The 16,408-nt window shown below is 41.9% G+C and overlaps 1 protein-coding gene across 1 annotated transcript in view; it reads right to left on the bottom strand.

The window, feature by feature from the left end:
* Positions 1 to 8,384: 8,384 nt before the first annotated feature.
* The window catches only part of LOC117470278 (roundabout homolog 1-like), a 115,475-nt gene continuing 107,451 nt past the window's right edge, over positions 8,385 to 16,408 (bottom strand). The window contains exons 25-30 of the mRNA XM_034114992.1: positions 16,183 to 16,329; positions 11,799 to 12,250; positions 11,286 to 11,426; positions 10,989 to 11,198; positions 10,766 to 10,902; positions 8,385 to 9,567 (exon numbers count right to left, since the gene is read on the bottom strand). Of these exons, the coding sequence (XP_033970883.1) occupies positions 9,553 to 9,567; positions 10,766 to 10,902; positions 10,989 to 11,198; positions 11,286 to 11,426; positions 11,799 to 12,250; positions 16,183 to 16,329 (1,102 nt within the window). The 3' untranslated portion in view covers positions 8,385 to 9,552. The remainder of the gene's footprint in view (positions 9,568 to 10,765; positions 10,903 to 10,988; positions 11,199 to 11,285; positions 11,427 to 11,798; positions 12,251 to 16,182; positions 16,330 to 16,408) is intronic.

The raw sequence follows: 16,408 nt of genomic DNA, 5'->3' as shown, positions 1-16,408 counted from the left end.
AAGCTACCAAAAACCTCCAATGGCTTCCAGGAAAATATGTCGGATTATCCTAAGATTCAACATTTGGTGTGCGATAATGGGAGGAAATTGAGCACATAGATGGCATATGGTGCGGTTCAGCTGGTAGGTCAGGGGAGTGTTTTCATTCGCAGCACTCAGCCATACTGTCTCTATAGATTTGTCGCCTTTATAAAGACTTGTTCGGGGGGGTTGACAGCCATCAGTTTTACTTTTTTCTGTCAGCCTCTCTAGCAATTCCACCACATTTGCCCTATAGCTGTCAAAGCCGTTTTTGTGCCGACAGATTGCAGAGAATCTCCCGGATAAACACGGCAAAATTGAAAATGAAAGTTGGCAGCACACACAAGCACGTACGAGCACACACACACATGCACACACAGTACCTTAGAAACCAAGGCAAACGCTTGTGAATATCCTACTGTAGACAGTTGTCCTTGAAAAAGAGAAAAAATAAGAGAAGGATGGGGATGAAGGCAGCCATTCAGCGTGTTGAGAGGAAAACAGCTTCACCCACACAAGGGCCTCACAATTATATTTGGTTGCAATCAAGTTATTGGAATAATTCATGAAGAGGCTGATTGCATGAATGACTTAGTAAACATAATATAAAAAAATATGAAATGATGCATATTCAAGTTTCCATTTGTCCATGCACACTCCAGTTATATTTGTATTAAATCGCCCGGGAGGCAATAATGAAGAAGATGACTTGTTTCTGTCATCGAGTATCGGTATTTTTTATTAAGCAATCATTGTGTTGATTGGAGTGGACAGAGTTGAAATGATGTATCTACCATTAAGACATCAATAAAGCTTAGAGAGATAATTGTACAAAAGAGATAGGGTGGATCACATTGTGTAGCAGATGCTGACAGTTGATAAAGAAAATCAGCCTCTCTGCACAAGGACACACACAAGATGCTCTCACAGTGACTGAAAGTAGCCTTTGCACCTGTCACTTACTACACATGGCAAGAATGCATACATTAGCCGCGTTCACACCGGAGTACTTTTCACCGTACTTTTCACGTTTAGTTCCGTTAGTACCCCTTATGTCGCGTTCACACCAAAAAGAGCACTTAATCTCGGGAACTTTTACCCCCATTTTTAGTGCCTGTTGAGAGATGGTACTTTCCTGGGGGAAAAAAGTGCCCCAGTTCTGATTGGCTGGGCGAATTGCAAACCACGCCCCGTACAACTCTGAAATGTTTTGTAGAGCCGCCATTTTCAGGGAACAAAGATACATGTGATATGCTTTCCAGGTTGTGTCAATGAGCAGTAATCCTGATAATACAGATAAGCTAACTTCAGCAGACATAAAAAATGTTTCACTTTACATTAAAAAAGAAGTTTCCAACATGAATTGGTGTATTGAAATTCACCAGAATGCACAAAATAACATGAGTGACGTTCATCATTGAGGAGGACCCAAAGACCACTCAATAGACTCAGTACAGTATGTGACCCCCCAAATGTCGTGATAGACAGCAAGGATCGTAATGCAGAAATGAATCATGTATTATGAAAGATGACACAAATTCCGCAAGAACATGTTAAAATCAAATAGTTCCCCCTGACAGAAAACATTGTAGATGTTCCATATGTAGTGTTTATTGCTTCATTCGCTGATTGTGTGCTTTAAGTAATCAATATTAAAATGTATATCCTGTGTGGCTTATACTGTATAAGGCTAACAAAATTACAATCCTTAAAACAATTGTTTGATAGTCATACACTAACTATTTACTATGCATTGTTTTCATTTTGTAGATCATGATAATTACCAAGAGCAATGAGTTTTTTTCTTTTCATACATTTAGTTAATGTTCACTTTGTGTCACAAAGCAAAAGTGAGCTGGTAGACTGAAGTAAATCATCTGTAGCTGCTCGTCACATTCATATTATTATGCATCAGTGAGTCTACAGAGTGGCCCTCATGGTTGCACTCCACTTTGTTCTGTACCCACAAACCTTTTACAGGTGCTGTTGTGTTTATCTAGGAGACATATCATCTGAGCTGGCACTTCACTGAGAAGCATGACACTACTTGAAAAGTTGAGGAGACTATCCTACCTCTTCTGCTATTCTCTTACCGTTGGCAGTGTGTATTCTGAACACATTTGATTGAGTTGGAAAACAGCCAAGTGGGAAGTTAAATTGTTTCTAGGTTGAGTGGAGCGTTTAAGGAAAATGTAAGGTTTAATTAGTGAAAAAGGCTTTAATCAATATGTCTGTCTCCTGGTCTGTTCCGGTCATTCAACCTTCTGAAATGAGTCCTACATCTGTAGATAAGATTACCAATACATTTTAAAATAATGACTCAAATTTAACCTGCAACACAATTTTTTTGTCATTATTTTTAGAATGACTAAAAGGGGAAAGTGGCAGGACATCAAAACAATAAGACGTTAAAATAGTTTGTAGGATTAAGTGCCATCTAGTGTTCTGGGTGGAGATTGCAACCAACAAAAAAACCCTCGACTTACTGCTACATTTCAGATTTTGGTGAGCTACATGTTGTAGTTTCAGGTTTGAAAGTAATGCACTGTTATTCCTATTACATGTATAATGTATCCCACAGTATCAATGTGTATGTATTCAACATAATTGTTAACCAGGTGGTAAAGAGAGTGATGATGAATTGGTCGCGAGTGACACAAATAACAGACTTCCTGTCCTTTGTGTGACTAGAGAACTTCTGTACTTAAAGGGGCCCCATAATGTTAATTTGCAGGTTCATATTTGTATTTTATGCCTTTGGGACATGTTTTCTAAATTTATCTCATACTGCTTGCTGCAGCACCTCTTTTCACCCTCTGTCTGAAACCAGAGCCCAGTCTGCTCTGATTGGTTAGATGGCTGGCTCTGTTGTGATTGGTCAACAGCTTAGAGATGTCCCGCCCCTTAGCCTATTGCAATTTTCAGACAATTTTCCTAATGTTTATGAACTGTCCTGTCAACACATGTTGTTAAACTGCGTTAATTAAAGAGGCCCTATTGTGATTTTTGGCGTTTTCCCTTTCCTGTAGTGTGTTCTATAGGTTTTTTGTGCATGTAAATCAGGGATGGGCAAATGGCGGCCCGGGGGCCGCATGCCCTCCTCTTTTTGCGGCCCTCAGATTAATTTATAAACAACGCAATTATTTTTTTTTACAAACATTTTTTTTACATTTTTTTTACTTGTAGTACTGATACCGTCCACTAGACTCCTAGTTACGTCGCGAGCTGCGTACATGATTTCGTTCGGCAGCCAAATACCGCAAAATAATCTGTGATGCGTTTGTGTGTATTGTGTTTGTTTCCCAGGGAAACACTCACAAAAAACACCGGCTGTTGTTATGCCTGCTGTGACGTTAAGTTACCGCTTGTAATTATGCCTTTAAAAGCTTCAAAGTTGTATTTATCATCTGAATTTGGCGAAACAAGTTTAATATTCTAAAAACCAAGACTTTTTTTATTTGTAATCAGATGAAAATAAACTATCACGGACCCTGCCGTGTTATCTATGATTACTATACTCTTTTCATTCATAATTTCAGCGGGAGGGAGGGGGAGCGGTGCTGAGGAACAGCAGAGTGCGGGTTGACAGGTGTCTGTGTTGACATTCCCCTTATTGTGGAATAAGGGGAATGCAGATGTCAGACTTCATATATTTGTTAATAATTACATACAATACATGGAATGTGTGTGTGTGTGTTCCAAGTGAATCTGCGGCCCCCTGGTGGCCAGTACATACATTATGTGGCCCCCACCACCATCCAAGTTGCCCATCCCTGATGTAAATGGTCTGCAAACGCTAACATTCCTGTGTTCCCCCCAGAGGGAGTTTCTCTCCCACACACTCCCTCCCTGCCTGAAATGCTTCCATTGGACTCCTTTGTTTACTTCGGTAACATAGTGACATCACTGTGTAAACCTTGTGCTTCCGACCAGAGCAGACTGGGCTCTGGTTTCAGACAGAGGGTGAAAAGAGGTGCTGCAGCTCAGGAAGTCTGAGAAAAATAAAGAGCTTTTTGAACATTAAAGCATGGAAACATGTCACAGTAGAGGCACAGAATATGAATAAGAACCTGAAAATTAGCTCTTAAACACAATATTAACATTTTCCTAACCAGTGTATCAGGTAATCATCCCTGAGTTATGCCTTTGTAATATCACAGGGAACCCCAGTGAAGTCAAAACATCTGAAATGAAGGAGCACAGAAGGTCAGAGCACTTCCTCACCTCACTTATCCCCGCTGAGTGGAGACGGTTCAGGATCAACCTCGTTAATAAATCACGACTTCTGTATAATTATAAAATTGCCGTAATTATTTGTGCACTTACTGTGTGACTCAAGGAAAACTAAACTGACACTCACACACGTGCACTGAAAGACATCTGGGAAACACTTTGTTCCTTCCAGCAGCACACAGCTGCTCCGCTGATGAAAGTTCATAAGTGAGGTTAATTAAACAGCATGTCTCATCACATCCTCACTGTTCTCTTTTCTCCCGTCTTCCTCAGGCACATCACCTCGAAAACCACAGAGCTGTGGGGGTTTACCTCTGGGATAAACTGAAGGCATTCAGAGGAAAATAAATAAATAAAGCAGGGACTAAATAAAACAAACAAGTGTCTTTCCAAGATCTTTGAAGATGGTTTAAAAACAAAGAAATGGAGCAAAAATTCAAGTCACCGAAGGAGTGTCCGAGTCGAGTCCGAGTCATCATTACCTGTGTTCGAGTCCGAGTCCGAGTCCGAGTCACAAGTCTTCATGTATTAATCTTCGTGGATATATGTGTTGAAATGTAGCTGCTCCTCTACATTGCTTTTATCCTGTCATGTTATACTAATCTGCAGAGGTGGGGACTCGAGTCACATGACTTGACTCGAGTCAGACTCGAGTCGCATATTTTTTTACTTGAGACTTGCTTGACTAACATTGATAAAAGATTGACTTGACTTTGACTTGGTATTCATGACTTGAGACTTGACTTAAGCTTGAGACAGATGACTTGAAAGGACTTGACTGTTTAAAATTAAATATTTGCGTTTGTTTTTGTAGTGAGATATTACGTTTAGTTTTTTCGAAAAACGTGATTGGGTGATTATAGCGCCATGCGCGCAAACCTGGCAACCCACTAGAAGGCAGGAGTGTCAGTTATCATGGCAGCGGCTAGCGTTACTCCACAAATAGTGAAGTTTGGATTCAAGGATTATGTTGTCGATGACGCTAATAAGAAGAGAACAGTGGTATGCAGGGTCTGCAGCATAAAGATCAGTGACACGACCACCACAACATCCAACTTCATTCGTCACTACAAAAAAACCCACAGAGAAAGGTACGTGAATGTGTTGTGTTAGCTAGGAAGCTAAGTTTAAGCTACGTTAGACTTGGTTTCAAATCGATTAAGCATTGCAAAGAGAAGACAAAACGATAAATTAACACTAGAACCGCCAAGGGATTCATTTTGACTAACCCCGATACTGACGGGCTGTCAGGAGAGGGAGAGAGAGAGAGGAAAAGAGATGCCTCGTTTATTTCCCCTGTGTTATTATCAGAAGTTACTGTAAACGGTTGAATAATGTAGTTCATCTACTTTTAGTAGTTTGTTTAAATGTTTTAATTATGTTGTTTTTGTTTGTAGAAGTGCATCATTCCTTGATTTATTATTAGATCACGTTACTCTGGGTGTTTCTCAATCGCGAGTAAAGCTGCTTCAGAGCCACTATTTCAAGCATACTACGTCATCGAGTGTCGCCGAAGTACTGTTCCAATCTCCAGTATACTTGGAAATCTACCGAGCCCGGCGTACTCCGTTTGGAGAAATATCGAGTGTGCACATGAGTAGACTTCGCGGCCTTAAAATCCCCACAATGCTTTGCGCACGGACCAATTTCCCCAAATCTGTGGCGGAAGATGTAAGGCGGGGCCTCTCATATGACGCACACCTGCACACTTGCTAGCGTGTTCCACACTTCGTTTTTCCGAATGTCAGGAAGTATTCTTGACTCGCTTCTGAAGCAAGATGCTCGGCAGACATGTGCTACCAAGCAAGCGTACTCGCGATTGAGAAACACCCTCTGATGATAGTGTAAGCATTGGGTTGAGAGGTCATGTGTTGTGAGCATGCGCAGGCTGTCCTGGAGTGGTGAGAGGGAGAGTGTGGTGTGACTCGACGTTAAATAAAACAGAGGCATCTGTGACGCTCCAAAAAGTACTAAGTTCCTGAGTTTTTGTTACACAGAAGTATTCTTGAAGCCTTAACACCTCGGACGTTACAATAGTGTTCAAGACAGCCTATATGTCTGAACTCGATCCTGAGAGTAACGGTGCGTCTACACAGCAGCGTTAAAAAAATCTTGGAGGTGGGCGTATCTGAAGCTTGAGGATTTTTTGCGAGCAAGGCACGAACAACCAATCACATGAATCTCCCGCCCGCGACATACGAAGCAAAAAAGCCCGAAGTAAACTGGATATAAACTCCCCAAAACAGGCGAAAACCTACCACTGTCTCTGCCACCTCCCTCCATGCCTGGCTCCTCCGGTTTATATCCCGGTAGGTCTGGTCATAAAGCACCGGGTGATTGATTCGCTACCGCTAATTTCTCCTCCATTTTTTGGAATATGAGGAAATGACCTGCGGTATGTCTCTCCCAGCATACACGCCGTTTGATTGGCTAGAGCTTGAACTGTCAGATTTGCGTACATGGGATTTGATTGGCTGACGCTTCCACCTTGTTCAACTTTGAATCCTGAAAATCCTGAAAATCTCCGCTCGCCTGCCCACAATGCATTTCGGCGAAAAGTGAGGGAAAGTGACGTCACCCCATTCAAAGTGAATGGGCAGAAGCGTTTCAAGATTTTTTTAACGCTGCTGTGTAGACGCACCGTAATGTGTTACGGAGCCTTCTCTTCAATCTTGTTTCCACATAACGAGCATTTTGCGCTGCTCTTTTCAAATGTGGAAGCAGAATGTGTGAAAGCATACAGCACGATGCGGGGTGTGTCTCTAGACATCTTTAGACTGGAATAGCGGGGCCCAGCATGTGAACTCGCCTCGCCGGTGCACACGCCAGGATAGAGGACATCAGACTCCAGAGACAACTTGCTCGAGTCCGATTCCGAGTCCAAGTCAGAGCGTCAATGTACAAGTCGAGTCCGAGTCATTGTGGGGGGGAAAAATTCACGAGTCTGAGTCCAAGTCATCGTGCGCGAGAATTCACAAGTCCAAGTCTGAGTCGCGTCAATCAGTGAGCGAGTCCGAGTCGAGTCACGAGTCCCGAAAATCGGCACTCGAGTCCGACAGGAGTCCGAGTCCAATACTCCATCTCTGTCACAATTCACTTGGATCAATGTTTGCCCCTTCCCTGGACCTGGGGCGCCTGCTATTAAGCCAGGGCATGAAGGACCGGCCCGGGTCTCTAGAAGTGGCGACTCCATGAAGGTATGATAACTTATTTCTTCTTCTTTCAAACGTCTTTACTTTCTCTGCATCAGTTGTTGCTCGCTCGCTGAAGAGAAAAAGGATAACAGGATCAGGAGGCGTGGCGACCTTATATACTGTGTGCCTGCACGCGCATTCAGGTAGGCTCGCCCTGATTGGCCGGCTACGTTTATGCAACTCGGTATGTGAATGCTCGCATAGCATGGTTAAGGGTAGTACCCATAGAGTCCAGTAGAGGGCGGAGCCTGTGTGAAATATAACCATAACTTGGAGAAAGAAATCACATTCAAAATAAGAAAATGTGTATAAAGGAGGTTTTCTAAACTCTCAAATTAGTTTTCAAAATGTAAAAAAAAAACATGAAGAAGAAAAAACAAGACAGCAACGATTTTAAAAAGGGCCAAAGACCAGGGTTTAACATCTGCTGATATAAGGTGTGCATTACGTGAAGGAATCATCCTAATGTCCTTGGCGTGCAGTTCTCAACCTCTCTTAAGCTTTATAGAAAGGTTGTTGTCTCACTCTGATTGGCCGAGAGGGGAAACGCACCAGCTGCTGTCAATTCTTAATTAGGAGCCAACAGGTGATCTGAACAACCTGCAATCAACTCATGTGATATTCAGCTACAACAGGCTCACCCTTTGACATTTTTTAAAAATACATTTAATTCATTAATAAAAAATGTGCCCTCTACATGGGAAGTGGTTTTCTCTAAAATTGTAATTTGAAACCGTAAAGCAAATTAATGACCCATTTCATGACTAAGGGTCACTTTAAAGGCTTGATTTCCTTGATGAGAAGCAGTTTTTCACTTCTTCTTTGCCATTTCTGGATACTAATTTTGGAAAAACTGGGTTTCATTTGGGACTACAATGACAATATGCTATAACTAAGTTCAAAGAATGACATTATATGTTATTGTTGCTTAAGGAACAGCAATATTTATTCAAACAGAGTAGTTAAAGTGACAAATTTGTTCCATATTTAACTTACAGAATAGGGCTGGACAATATGACCAAAATGTATCACACAATGCAAATTTAACATTAGATCTATAAATAATACAATATCAATATATGTTTTTAACACAACATTTTCTGATTATATTCACTTTCTTACACTGACTTTCTGATATTTGTAGTTTTTTATAATTTATATAATTATTGAAAATGTGTCTCATTGATCAGTACTTAGATAAATGACACCTATTGTCCAGCCCTGCTCCAAAGAGCTATGGCAAAGGTCAGGGGAACACAGGGCTGAATGACATGGGCTTCAGTGGAGAAAACAAAAAATGGAACCAGTCCCTAAACAAGTTTTTTTTTTCATCATCCCAAAAGGACGATTAAGCAGTCAAGATGTTAAGTAAAAGCTCTTACGGGTGAATCTGCATGCAATTCTCTCAGTACACACAACACATCTGTATGAAAGCAGCTTACATGTACGCAACTGAATGCACAATCACAATCAACAATCGTTTTCTCAGCCTGAACGAAATGATTGACAAAGCCTGTTTTTCCTCCAGACTGGAATTCATAATAATAAAGACTTAGAATAAAAACTAAGTGATTGTGCTTTTATAACCAAAGTAGGACAAATAATACAAAGACAAGATGTACATCACTTATAAAACATTAACACTGTTATATAAAATTTGAATTCGAAGCACTTCTGTGGCAGTAAACAATTTCAGGAATTTACAAGATGGCTGGTAATGAACTGGATATCAATTACAGGAAAAAAGAACAAGACAACTGACAAGCAAAGATCAGGTACGGCGCCGCATCGAGCAGACGCCACGGACGATGTTTGTGTAGACACTCACGGTCGCCATTAAATGTGCATTCATGTTGCTTTACTGAGGGGAAACCAGCAGTGGACTCCTGCAGGCCGGCACCCGAAAAGCAAACTAATTGAAGTCCACAGGCTCAAACATGAGGGCACTTTTTTCTTTTTTTTTCAACACCAAATGAGAAATTCGAAGTATAAAACAATAGCATGTATTGTGCAGTATTTCTAAAGTCTTTTTTCCATCCTTTAATGGTCAAAGTCCTTCGTCTGAAGCAACGGTAGGTTTTCTTTTTTGTGCTCGGTTTGCTTCTTAGCTTTTGAGGAACTGTGGAAAGAAAATATTGTCATTTATTTTTCTCTCCTTAAATCAAAGATATTAAAATAAACATGGTAACACTTTATATAGCAGCGTGGGTCTATTTACATACTTAGACTAGAATTTAGTATTCTGTGTCTTGGTATGCACCACATATACCAAAGCAAATTCCTTGTATGTGTAAAGATACATGGTAATAAAACTGATTATGATTATGATACATTCTCAACTTCTTGTAGCGCTGTATAATTTTACTCATGAATATATGTTATAATTATAACATTATAAAGCATTTACTAATTACGTATAAGGTCAAGTATCATACAACTTAATAATTGCTGTTACTACAATCATTTTGCAAGGATCGTGCATTGAAATCAACTTGGTTGTAAAACATTATAATATTTATATAATGCATTTTTATCATAATTGTTTTGCTTAGAGTAAAGCTTAATGTAGCTGAATAAAATATTACTTAATCTATGCATACAAAACAGGGTAAAATAAATTGTATTCGACTTATTTATGACTACTTCTAGTGATTAAAAACAACTTGTGATGTATTTAACGTGCCTTTACCCCTGGGATGTAATTTCTTCACTTAAAGCACTCAATGACCACTTACTGTAACTAATAATCCCATTATAAGGCATTATAAAAGTGATTCATGTATATAAAAACATTATAATGTTTTACAACTATTGCTAATTATAAAACGCTAATCCTTGCGAAAAAAGTACGCCGTATATTTACCTCCTTTCTCACACAGCCAGAATATTTTTATTATTATTTAAATAACAATATTATTTTAAAGAGGATTTAATTTATGAATACTTAAAGTAGCAGCAGTCTGGTATATCAAAAGGGAATATCAAAACACTGCTTTGAATAACAAACTGTAGAATGCCGTAATCAGCCAATCAGAATTGAGTATTGTTTTATACAGTAGTCGTGTATTAAAAGATTAGAATGTGTTACAACAATGGGAATTTAAATACAGAAAATATCAGTGAGTAACTAGAAATTATGAGTTTATAAGTCTGTCTAAAATGCTTAATTTTGTGTTATGATTATTGTCATAGAGCATTTTAGTGCTTATAACTAAAAGGGATGGAAAGTGTTACAAAAAACACATATATTTGGGAAGAGGAACACCAAATAACTAGCAAGGAATTTGAGATTTAGAGCTTCGAGTTCTTTGATTTACCTCCTCCACCTGTCCTCCCTGTTTGGTCCTTGAGTCTCCACATGACATAAAGCTGGATGGATGAGTATCATCAGGCTCCCTCTGAGCATGACCTGAGGGGAAAGCAGGACGACTGTACAGTAGGACATCCCCTAATTCTGTAGGAGACACAAGAAAAAAACCTTTTAGTCAGCTAGTCCACTCAATCACCTTTAAAAAAAGTGCAATAAAATCCATCCAGTGCCTGAGTGCTGTCGGCTCTTGCTGCTTCCTTTTCCTCCGGGTGGAGTCTTGTGCTTCTCCTGGCCCTCTGCAGCCTCCCTGACCCTGTGAGTCCCAGTGCTGCCCCTCCGCCCCCGGGCATCCCCAGAGCCCACCCGGGGCAGCGTGGCGCCCCTCGCTATATAGTCGCCGTGGGACATCTGGCTGGAAAAACTCAGAGGCGTGCAGGAGTCTGGGGACACAGAGATCCAAATGTTAGTGAGTTATTAGGAGATAAACAGGATTAAGTCTCTGACTTCATTATTGGTTCCATGTTTACCATCATTGAAGACATCTTTGGGTTGGTAGTCCTGGTGACCAGACTGGTTCTGTTTATGTCTTCTGGGTCTTTTATGTGTTATTGCAGGACTCATGTTGCTGTCTGTGGACATGGGGCTGCTGGGCCGCTGGGGGCGCCGGCCTGAAGTCATCACAAAGTCATATCACACATATTATATGTTTATTTAATAGCAAATATAATGTACCAGAATACTCAAATATTAGACAGGATTCCATATTTTTTTATGTTGTCATTCTACTGTAATTGTAATCTGATAGAGAAAAACTATGATGTCACTACAGAAAATAATCCAGGGATCACCAGTTATCGAAATAAATCATCTGAGAATCATGAATGTCTCGACACCATGTGATACTTGTCAAACAAGTGTACATCTTTTCAATACAGAAGTTGCTTGATATTTTTGTCTGGAACAAATTATGCCCTATACGAAAATGTAGCTAATATGTTTAAAGACAAATAAAACCCTGTCCTCCCCAGAAGCCCTCTCACCTGACTCCTCTGGATATCGGCCCATGCGCAGGCCGACGTTTTCCCGCAAAGACAACGCCGCCTGGTTGAAATCTCCGTCTGTGAAGAAGGACCCCTCCGAGGTGCTGACAACACTGGACCTGCCAGATGAGATGTTGTCTTCGGATGCTGAGCCCCAGCTGTTTACCATGGACCCTGTGACCGACCTGTCCAGATCCCCGGTGCTGGAGGCGGGGGTCTGCTCCAGCCCGTGGAGGAGCAGCTTGTGTGGAGAGGGGGGGTGCAGCTGGTGTTTGTGCTTCTGCTGGTTGTGGTGTTGGCTGTAGTGACTTTCAGCGGGCTCTGCGTCTGTCTCCTCATCTGCCTCCTCTTCACTTTCTTCCTCCTCCTGCCCATCGGTGTCCATGCAGAAGGGGATGGAGCTGTAGGTGTGTGACGGGGACAGAGGCCGAGCGTGGCTGCTGAGGTGTTGGCTGGGAAATGCAAATAACAAATTAGAGTTACAACAAAAAAATGTGTAGCGGATGTTAAAAACGGTTGATTGCAATAAAAAATGCTGTCTCTCTGCCCCACTTTACAGCAGAAATAAACATGTTTCTACCCCTGGATGCAATAAAAATTATTCGGGATATAGTTAGATTCCACCTTCATGATTACGAATTGGTGAGTGAATTGTTTTATAACGCGACCCTTTTATTTATATTAGGTCTTAACGTTTTTGCATAAATTAGGGCGTGGTCACTTTGATTGACAGGTACGTGCCTCACTGTCAGCTAACAGCAACTTGTCCACTCTGCTAGGCTACAACGTTAGCTAGTTGTAGTTACTGTACTTGATATATATATATTAGGGCTGTCAAGTTAGCGCATTAATAACGCGTTAACGCGGAAAAAAATTAACGCCACTAATTATTTTAACGGGTTAACGCATGTGTATTTTTTGTCCTCGGCCGCCCCGTAGTTTCAGAGCGCATCGAGTTTAAAATACCATCTACAAGCTGATGCTGACAGCCCCGCTCCTGCCGCCCGCTTGTGGCAGACCACACTTCCACGCTCACCGGCAGGCCCGGACTGGCCATCGGGAGGACCGGGAGGGTGTGGCGCGAGCGAGGCACACCTTACGTGTTGTTGTTGTAGTTAGCATCTGGTGCTAGCTAGCTGCGCTAACGGATATAAGGAGCTGTTTCAATGAAAACAGAGGAGCTACATTTCGCCGACAACTGCGCAGAGCACTTGACTTTATGCAGGTAGCCAGACAGTGGGACATTGTACGAAAAGTCAGCACACTCAGCACGGATAGTGCGCGCAACATGATTGCAGCGTCCAGGCAGCTCCCGTTCGAGCATATATGCCTTGAGCTGCACATAGCGCCAACGATCCATCACAGTGTCTACACACACACACACACACACACACACACACACACACACACACACACACACACACACACACACACACACACACACACACACACACACACACACACACACACACACACACACACACACAGTATTGTATGAGAGAGGTTCTAGGTTGAATTGAGGCGAATATTTGTAATGTTCAGAGGTTGTTGTGTTTAATATTCATGAGAATATTAGTCATTGTTCAAATGATAATAAACAAACATATAAAGCATATGTGTCCACTCATACGTTGATAAGAGTATTAAAAACTTGAAAAATATCCCTCTAAGGTACATTTAGAACAGATAAAAAATGTGCGATTAATTTGCGATTAATCGCGATTAACTATGGACAATCATGCGATTAAATATTTTAATCGACTGACAGCCCTAATATATATATACAGTTTAGTTTATGATTCAGCCTTGGGTAAGACTTTTATAGTCTATGGCTATGACGCCCATAATGCTAAACGGGAGCAAATGTTAAAAGGGGACCCAATTATCCCAGTGGTGGCCGCCGCCGGACGCACTGGAGATCAAGGAATGCAGCGAAACGCGGACTTGGTTCGCCTGCAGCCCGCTGCAGTATTAGCTAAAGAAATTATGTTGGACAAGTTTTATTAAGCTGAACATCGCCACAATTGTTCTGCTATGTATCGGTAGCCTACTTATTTTATTTTATTAACGTGTGAATGACAAGCATTAAGAATAACAAAAAATAGCTAATTCTCTTGCAGATTGTCTCGTTTGATTATGAATGTAACGTTTACATCGTGGAACTACACTGTTTTATCAAAACCAAAGTGCCACGCAGTAACTTGGTATGCATGTATTTCAGCAGGAAATGTGCAACGTAGATGACATTTACCAACACAGACTATAGAAATATTTGTAAAAGTTGTTCATGCGTTATTAACAGGGGTTAACTTTTTTGCCCTGGTTCTCAAAGGAGCACCTGGAGATGTTGCTTGGTGCGTATCCTTAAAATGAAATAAACCGGACCTTTTGAGGGGTACTTGACTTTATGAACGGGGGGGGGGGGGGGGGGGGGGGGGGGGCGAACAGTAATCATGAACTGTTCCCCGGAGCCTCGCAGCAGAGTTACTGTGCGGAGCGCATAAAGCAGACCCTTCACGCGATAGCGAGGGGTAGAGCGAGGGATCACAGAGAAAGGCAGGCCCTGTGACCTATGAAATTCTCTGTCCTGATAAAAGATAAAAAGTGCAAACAGTTGTTGCATGTAAACCTTTTAAAAGAATATCATGACAGGAAAAACCAGAAGGCAGATGGAGAACATGTTCTGATGATCCAAGATGTCCAGCTGGAAGAAGAGGATGCGTTGGAAGCAAAGGAGGCTGACATAGTGCCGTACAGAGAGAAGTGTAAACCCCAGGCCCCTCCGGAGCATCTGAGTTTGGGTCAGTGGCATCAACTGGGTGAGCTTAAACAATCTTTCCCAGCATTGTTCTCAGAAAAACCTGGACGCACCGATGTGATAAAGCATAACATTGTACTGAAGGACACTAAACCTGTTCGCCTGAGGCCTTACAGAATTCTTGAAAGAATGATGGAACCACTGAGGAAGGAGGTAGAGTTGAGGTTGGACATGGGAGTCATTCAACCATCTAGAAGTGAGTGGTCAAATCCTATAGTGCTTGTTCCTAAGAAAAACACCACTGAACCTCGGTTCTGCTCGGACATGAGGAAGCTGAACAGCATTTCCTGTTTTGATTCATACCCTATGCCACGTATTGACGAGCTACTGGAGAAGTTGGGGAAAGCTAAGTACATCACAGCTTTAGACCTCTGTAAAGGTTACTGGCAAGTGCCTCTTGAACCAGCCTGCAAAGAGTATACAGCTTTTCAGATTCCAGGAATGGGTTTGTTTCGTTACACTGTACTACCCTTTGGTCTTCATGGAGCGCCTGCAACCTTTCAAAGATTAATGGACATTGTTCTTAATGGTTGCACCAGGTTTGCAGCAGCCTACCTAGATGATGTGGTAATCTACAGTGAATCCTGGGAAGAACATCTGCAGCATCTTAGACCCCGTTTACACGAGGACGATACGGGTTGTATCCGCATAGTTTCTCTTGCGTATAGCCCTTTCGTTTACACGAGGCCGTAACAAAACGTTAGAAACGGCTCTGTGTGTACGCCCTATACGATCATTTTCTGATAACGATGAAATAGCCCCGCCTCCCTCTCCCCACGTCTCCTGCTCAGAGATCAGCTGCTGGGCTGTCAGAAGAGGGGGAGGAAAAGAGAGGCTCCGTTTATTATTCTTATCTTATTATATAGAGTCGTTAACAATTTGTTTTAAAGCTCAATAAATAACAAAGAAGACCTCTGACCAGCACTTTTCTAATTTTGTCCAGAAGATTTAAACTTTAACGGACATGTTGACCGGCGAAAACATTTTTTAACGGAAACTCTGCCGCACGGTTCCCTCGTCCCTTGGAAGAGGCGGAGAGGTGGGTGTTTTTCATCTGCTGGTGGACTACCGGAGAGATTTACAGCAGGAGCAGCGGAGAATAAACAGAAGGGCAACCATGGCAACCATGCTCCGGGGTCTTCTTCGCTGCTTTTGGTGTATTTTGTGGCAGCAGCAGCGCCACTTACAGGCCCGGCATATGTACTACAGCGTTTCCAGCGTTTCCAGCGGTCTCTTGTGAACGGACACGTTAAATGAATCGAATGCGTGTGAACGGAATACTTTTTTGAAAACGCATACGGTGCGTAAACGCAAACGTTCCCGTGTAAATGGGGTCTTAAAGCTGTGTTGGGCAAGATACAGGAAGCCGGGCTAACCCTGAATGCCAACATTCGTGGGCAAGGAAGGTTTAATCTGGTCACCGGAGCTGGGATAAAAAAAGCTAAAAAGGACTACACATTATAAATACATATGTAAAAAAAGTGTCAAATAAAATAAAACAATAAAATATAATAAATACAAATAACATGATTGGATGTATTCTCAGTAAAGGTATAATCTGGTTACCTAAGGTGCTGGGCTCCATTGTGCAGGCCGTTGCTCAGGTCTCCCTGTGTGTTGGGGGGGTGACTGTAAGACACGACGGGGGGAGACGAGGCCGCCCCTCTAACTGGTGGAGTAGGGCAGCCTTCAATTCTCCCGTCTGGATCAAAACTGATAAGAAAAGGACAACTGACGTGAGGTAATGGCTAAAGGAATGAGGGGTGCTGGCAGTCCCCACACATTAGTCACA

This window comes from Trematomus bernacchii, unplaced genomic scaffold, assembly GCF_902827165.1.
Source record: "Trematomus bernacchii unplaced genomic scaffold, fTreBer1.1, whole genome shotgun sequence".
In the NCBI taxonomy this organism is placed as follows: Eukaryota; Metazoa; Chordata; class Actinopteri; order Perciformes; family Nototheniidae; genus Trematomus; species Trematomus bernacchii.
Note: the sequence above shows the minus strand (reverse complement) of the source record. Positions and strands in the feature narration are given on the sequence as shown.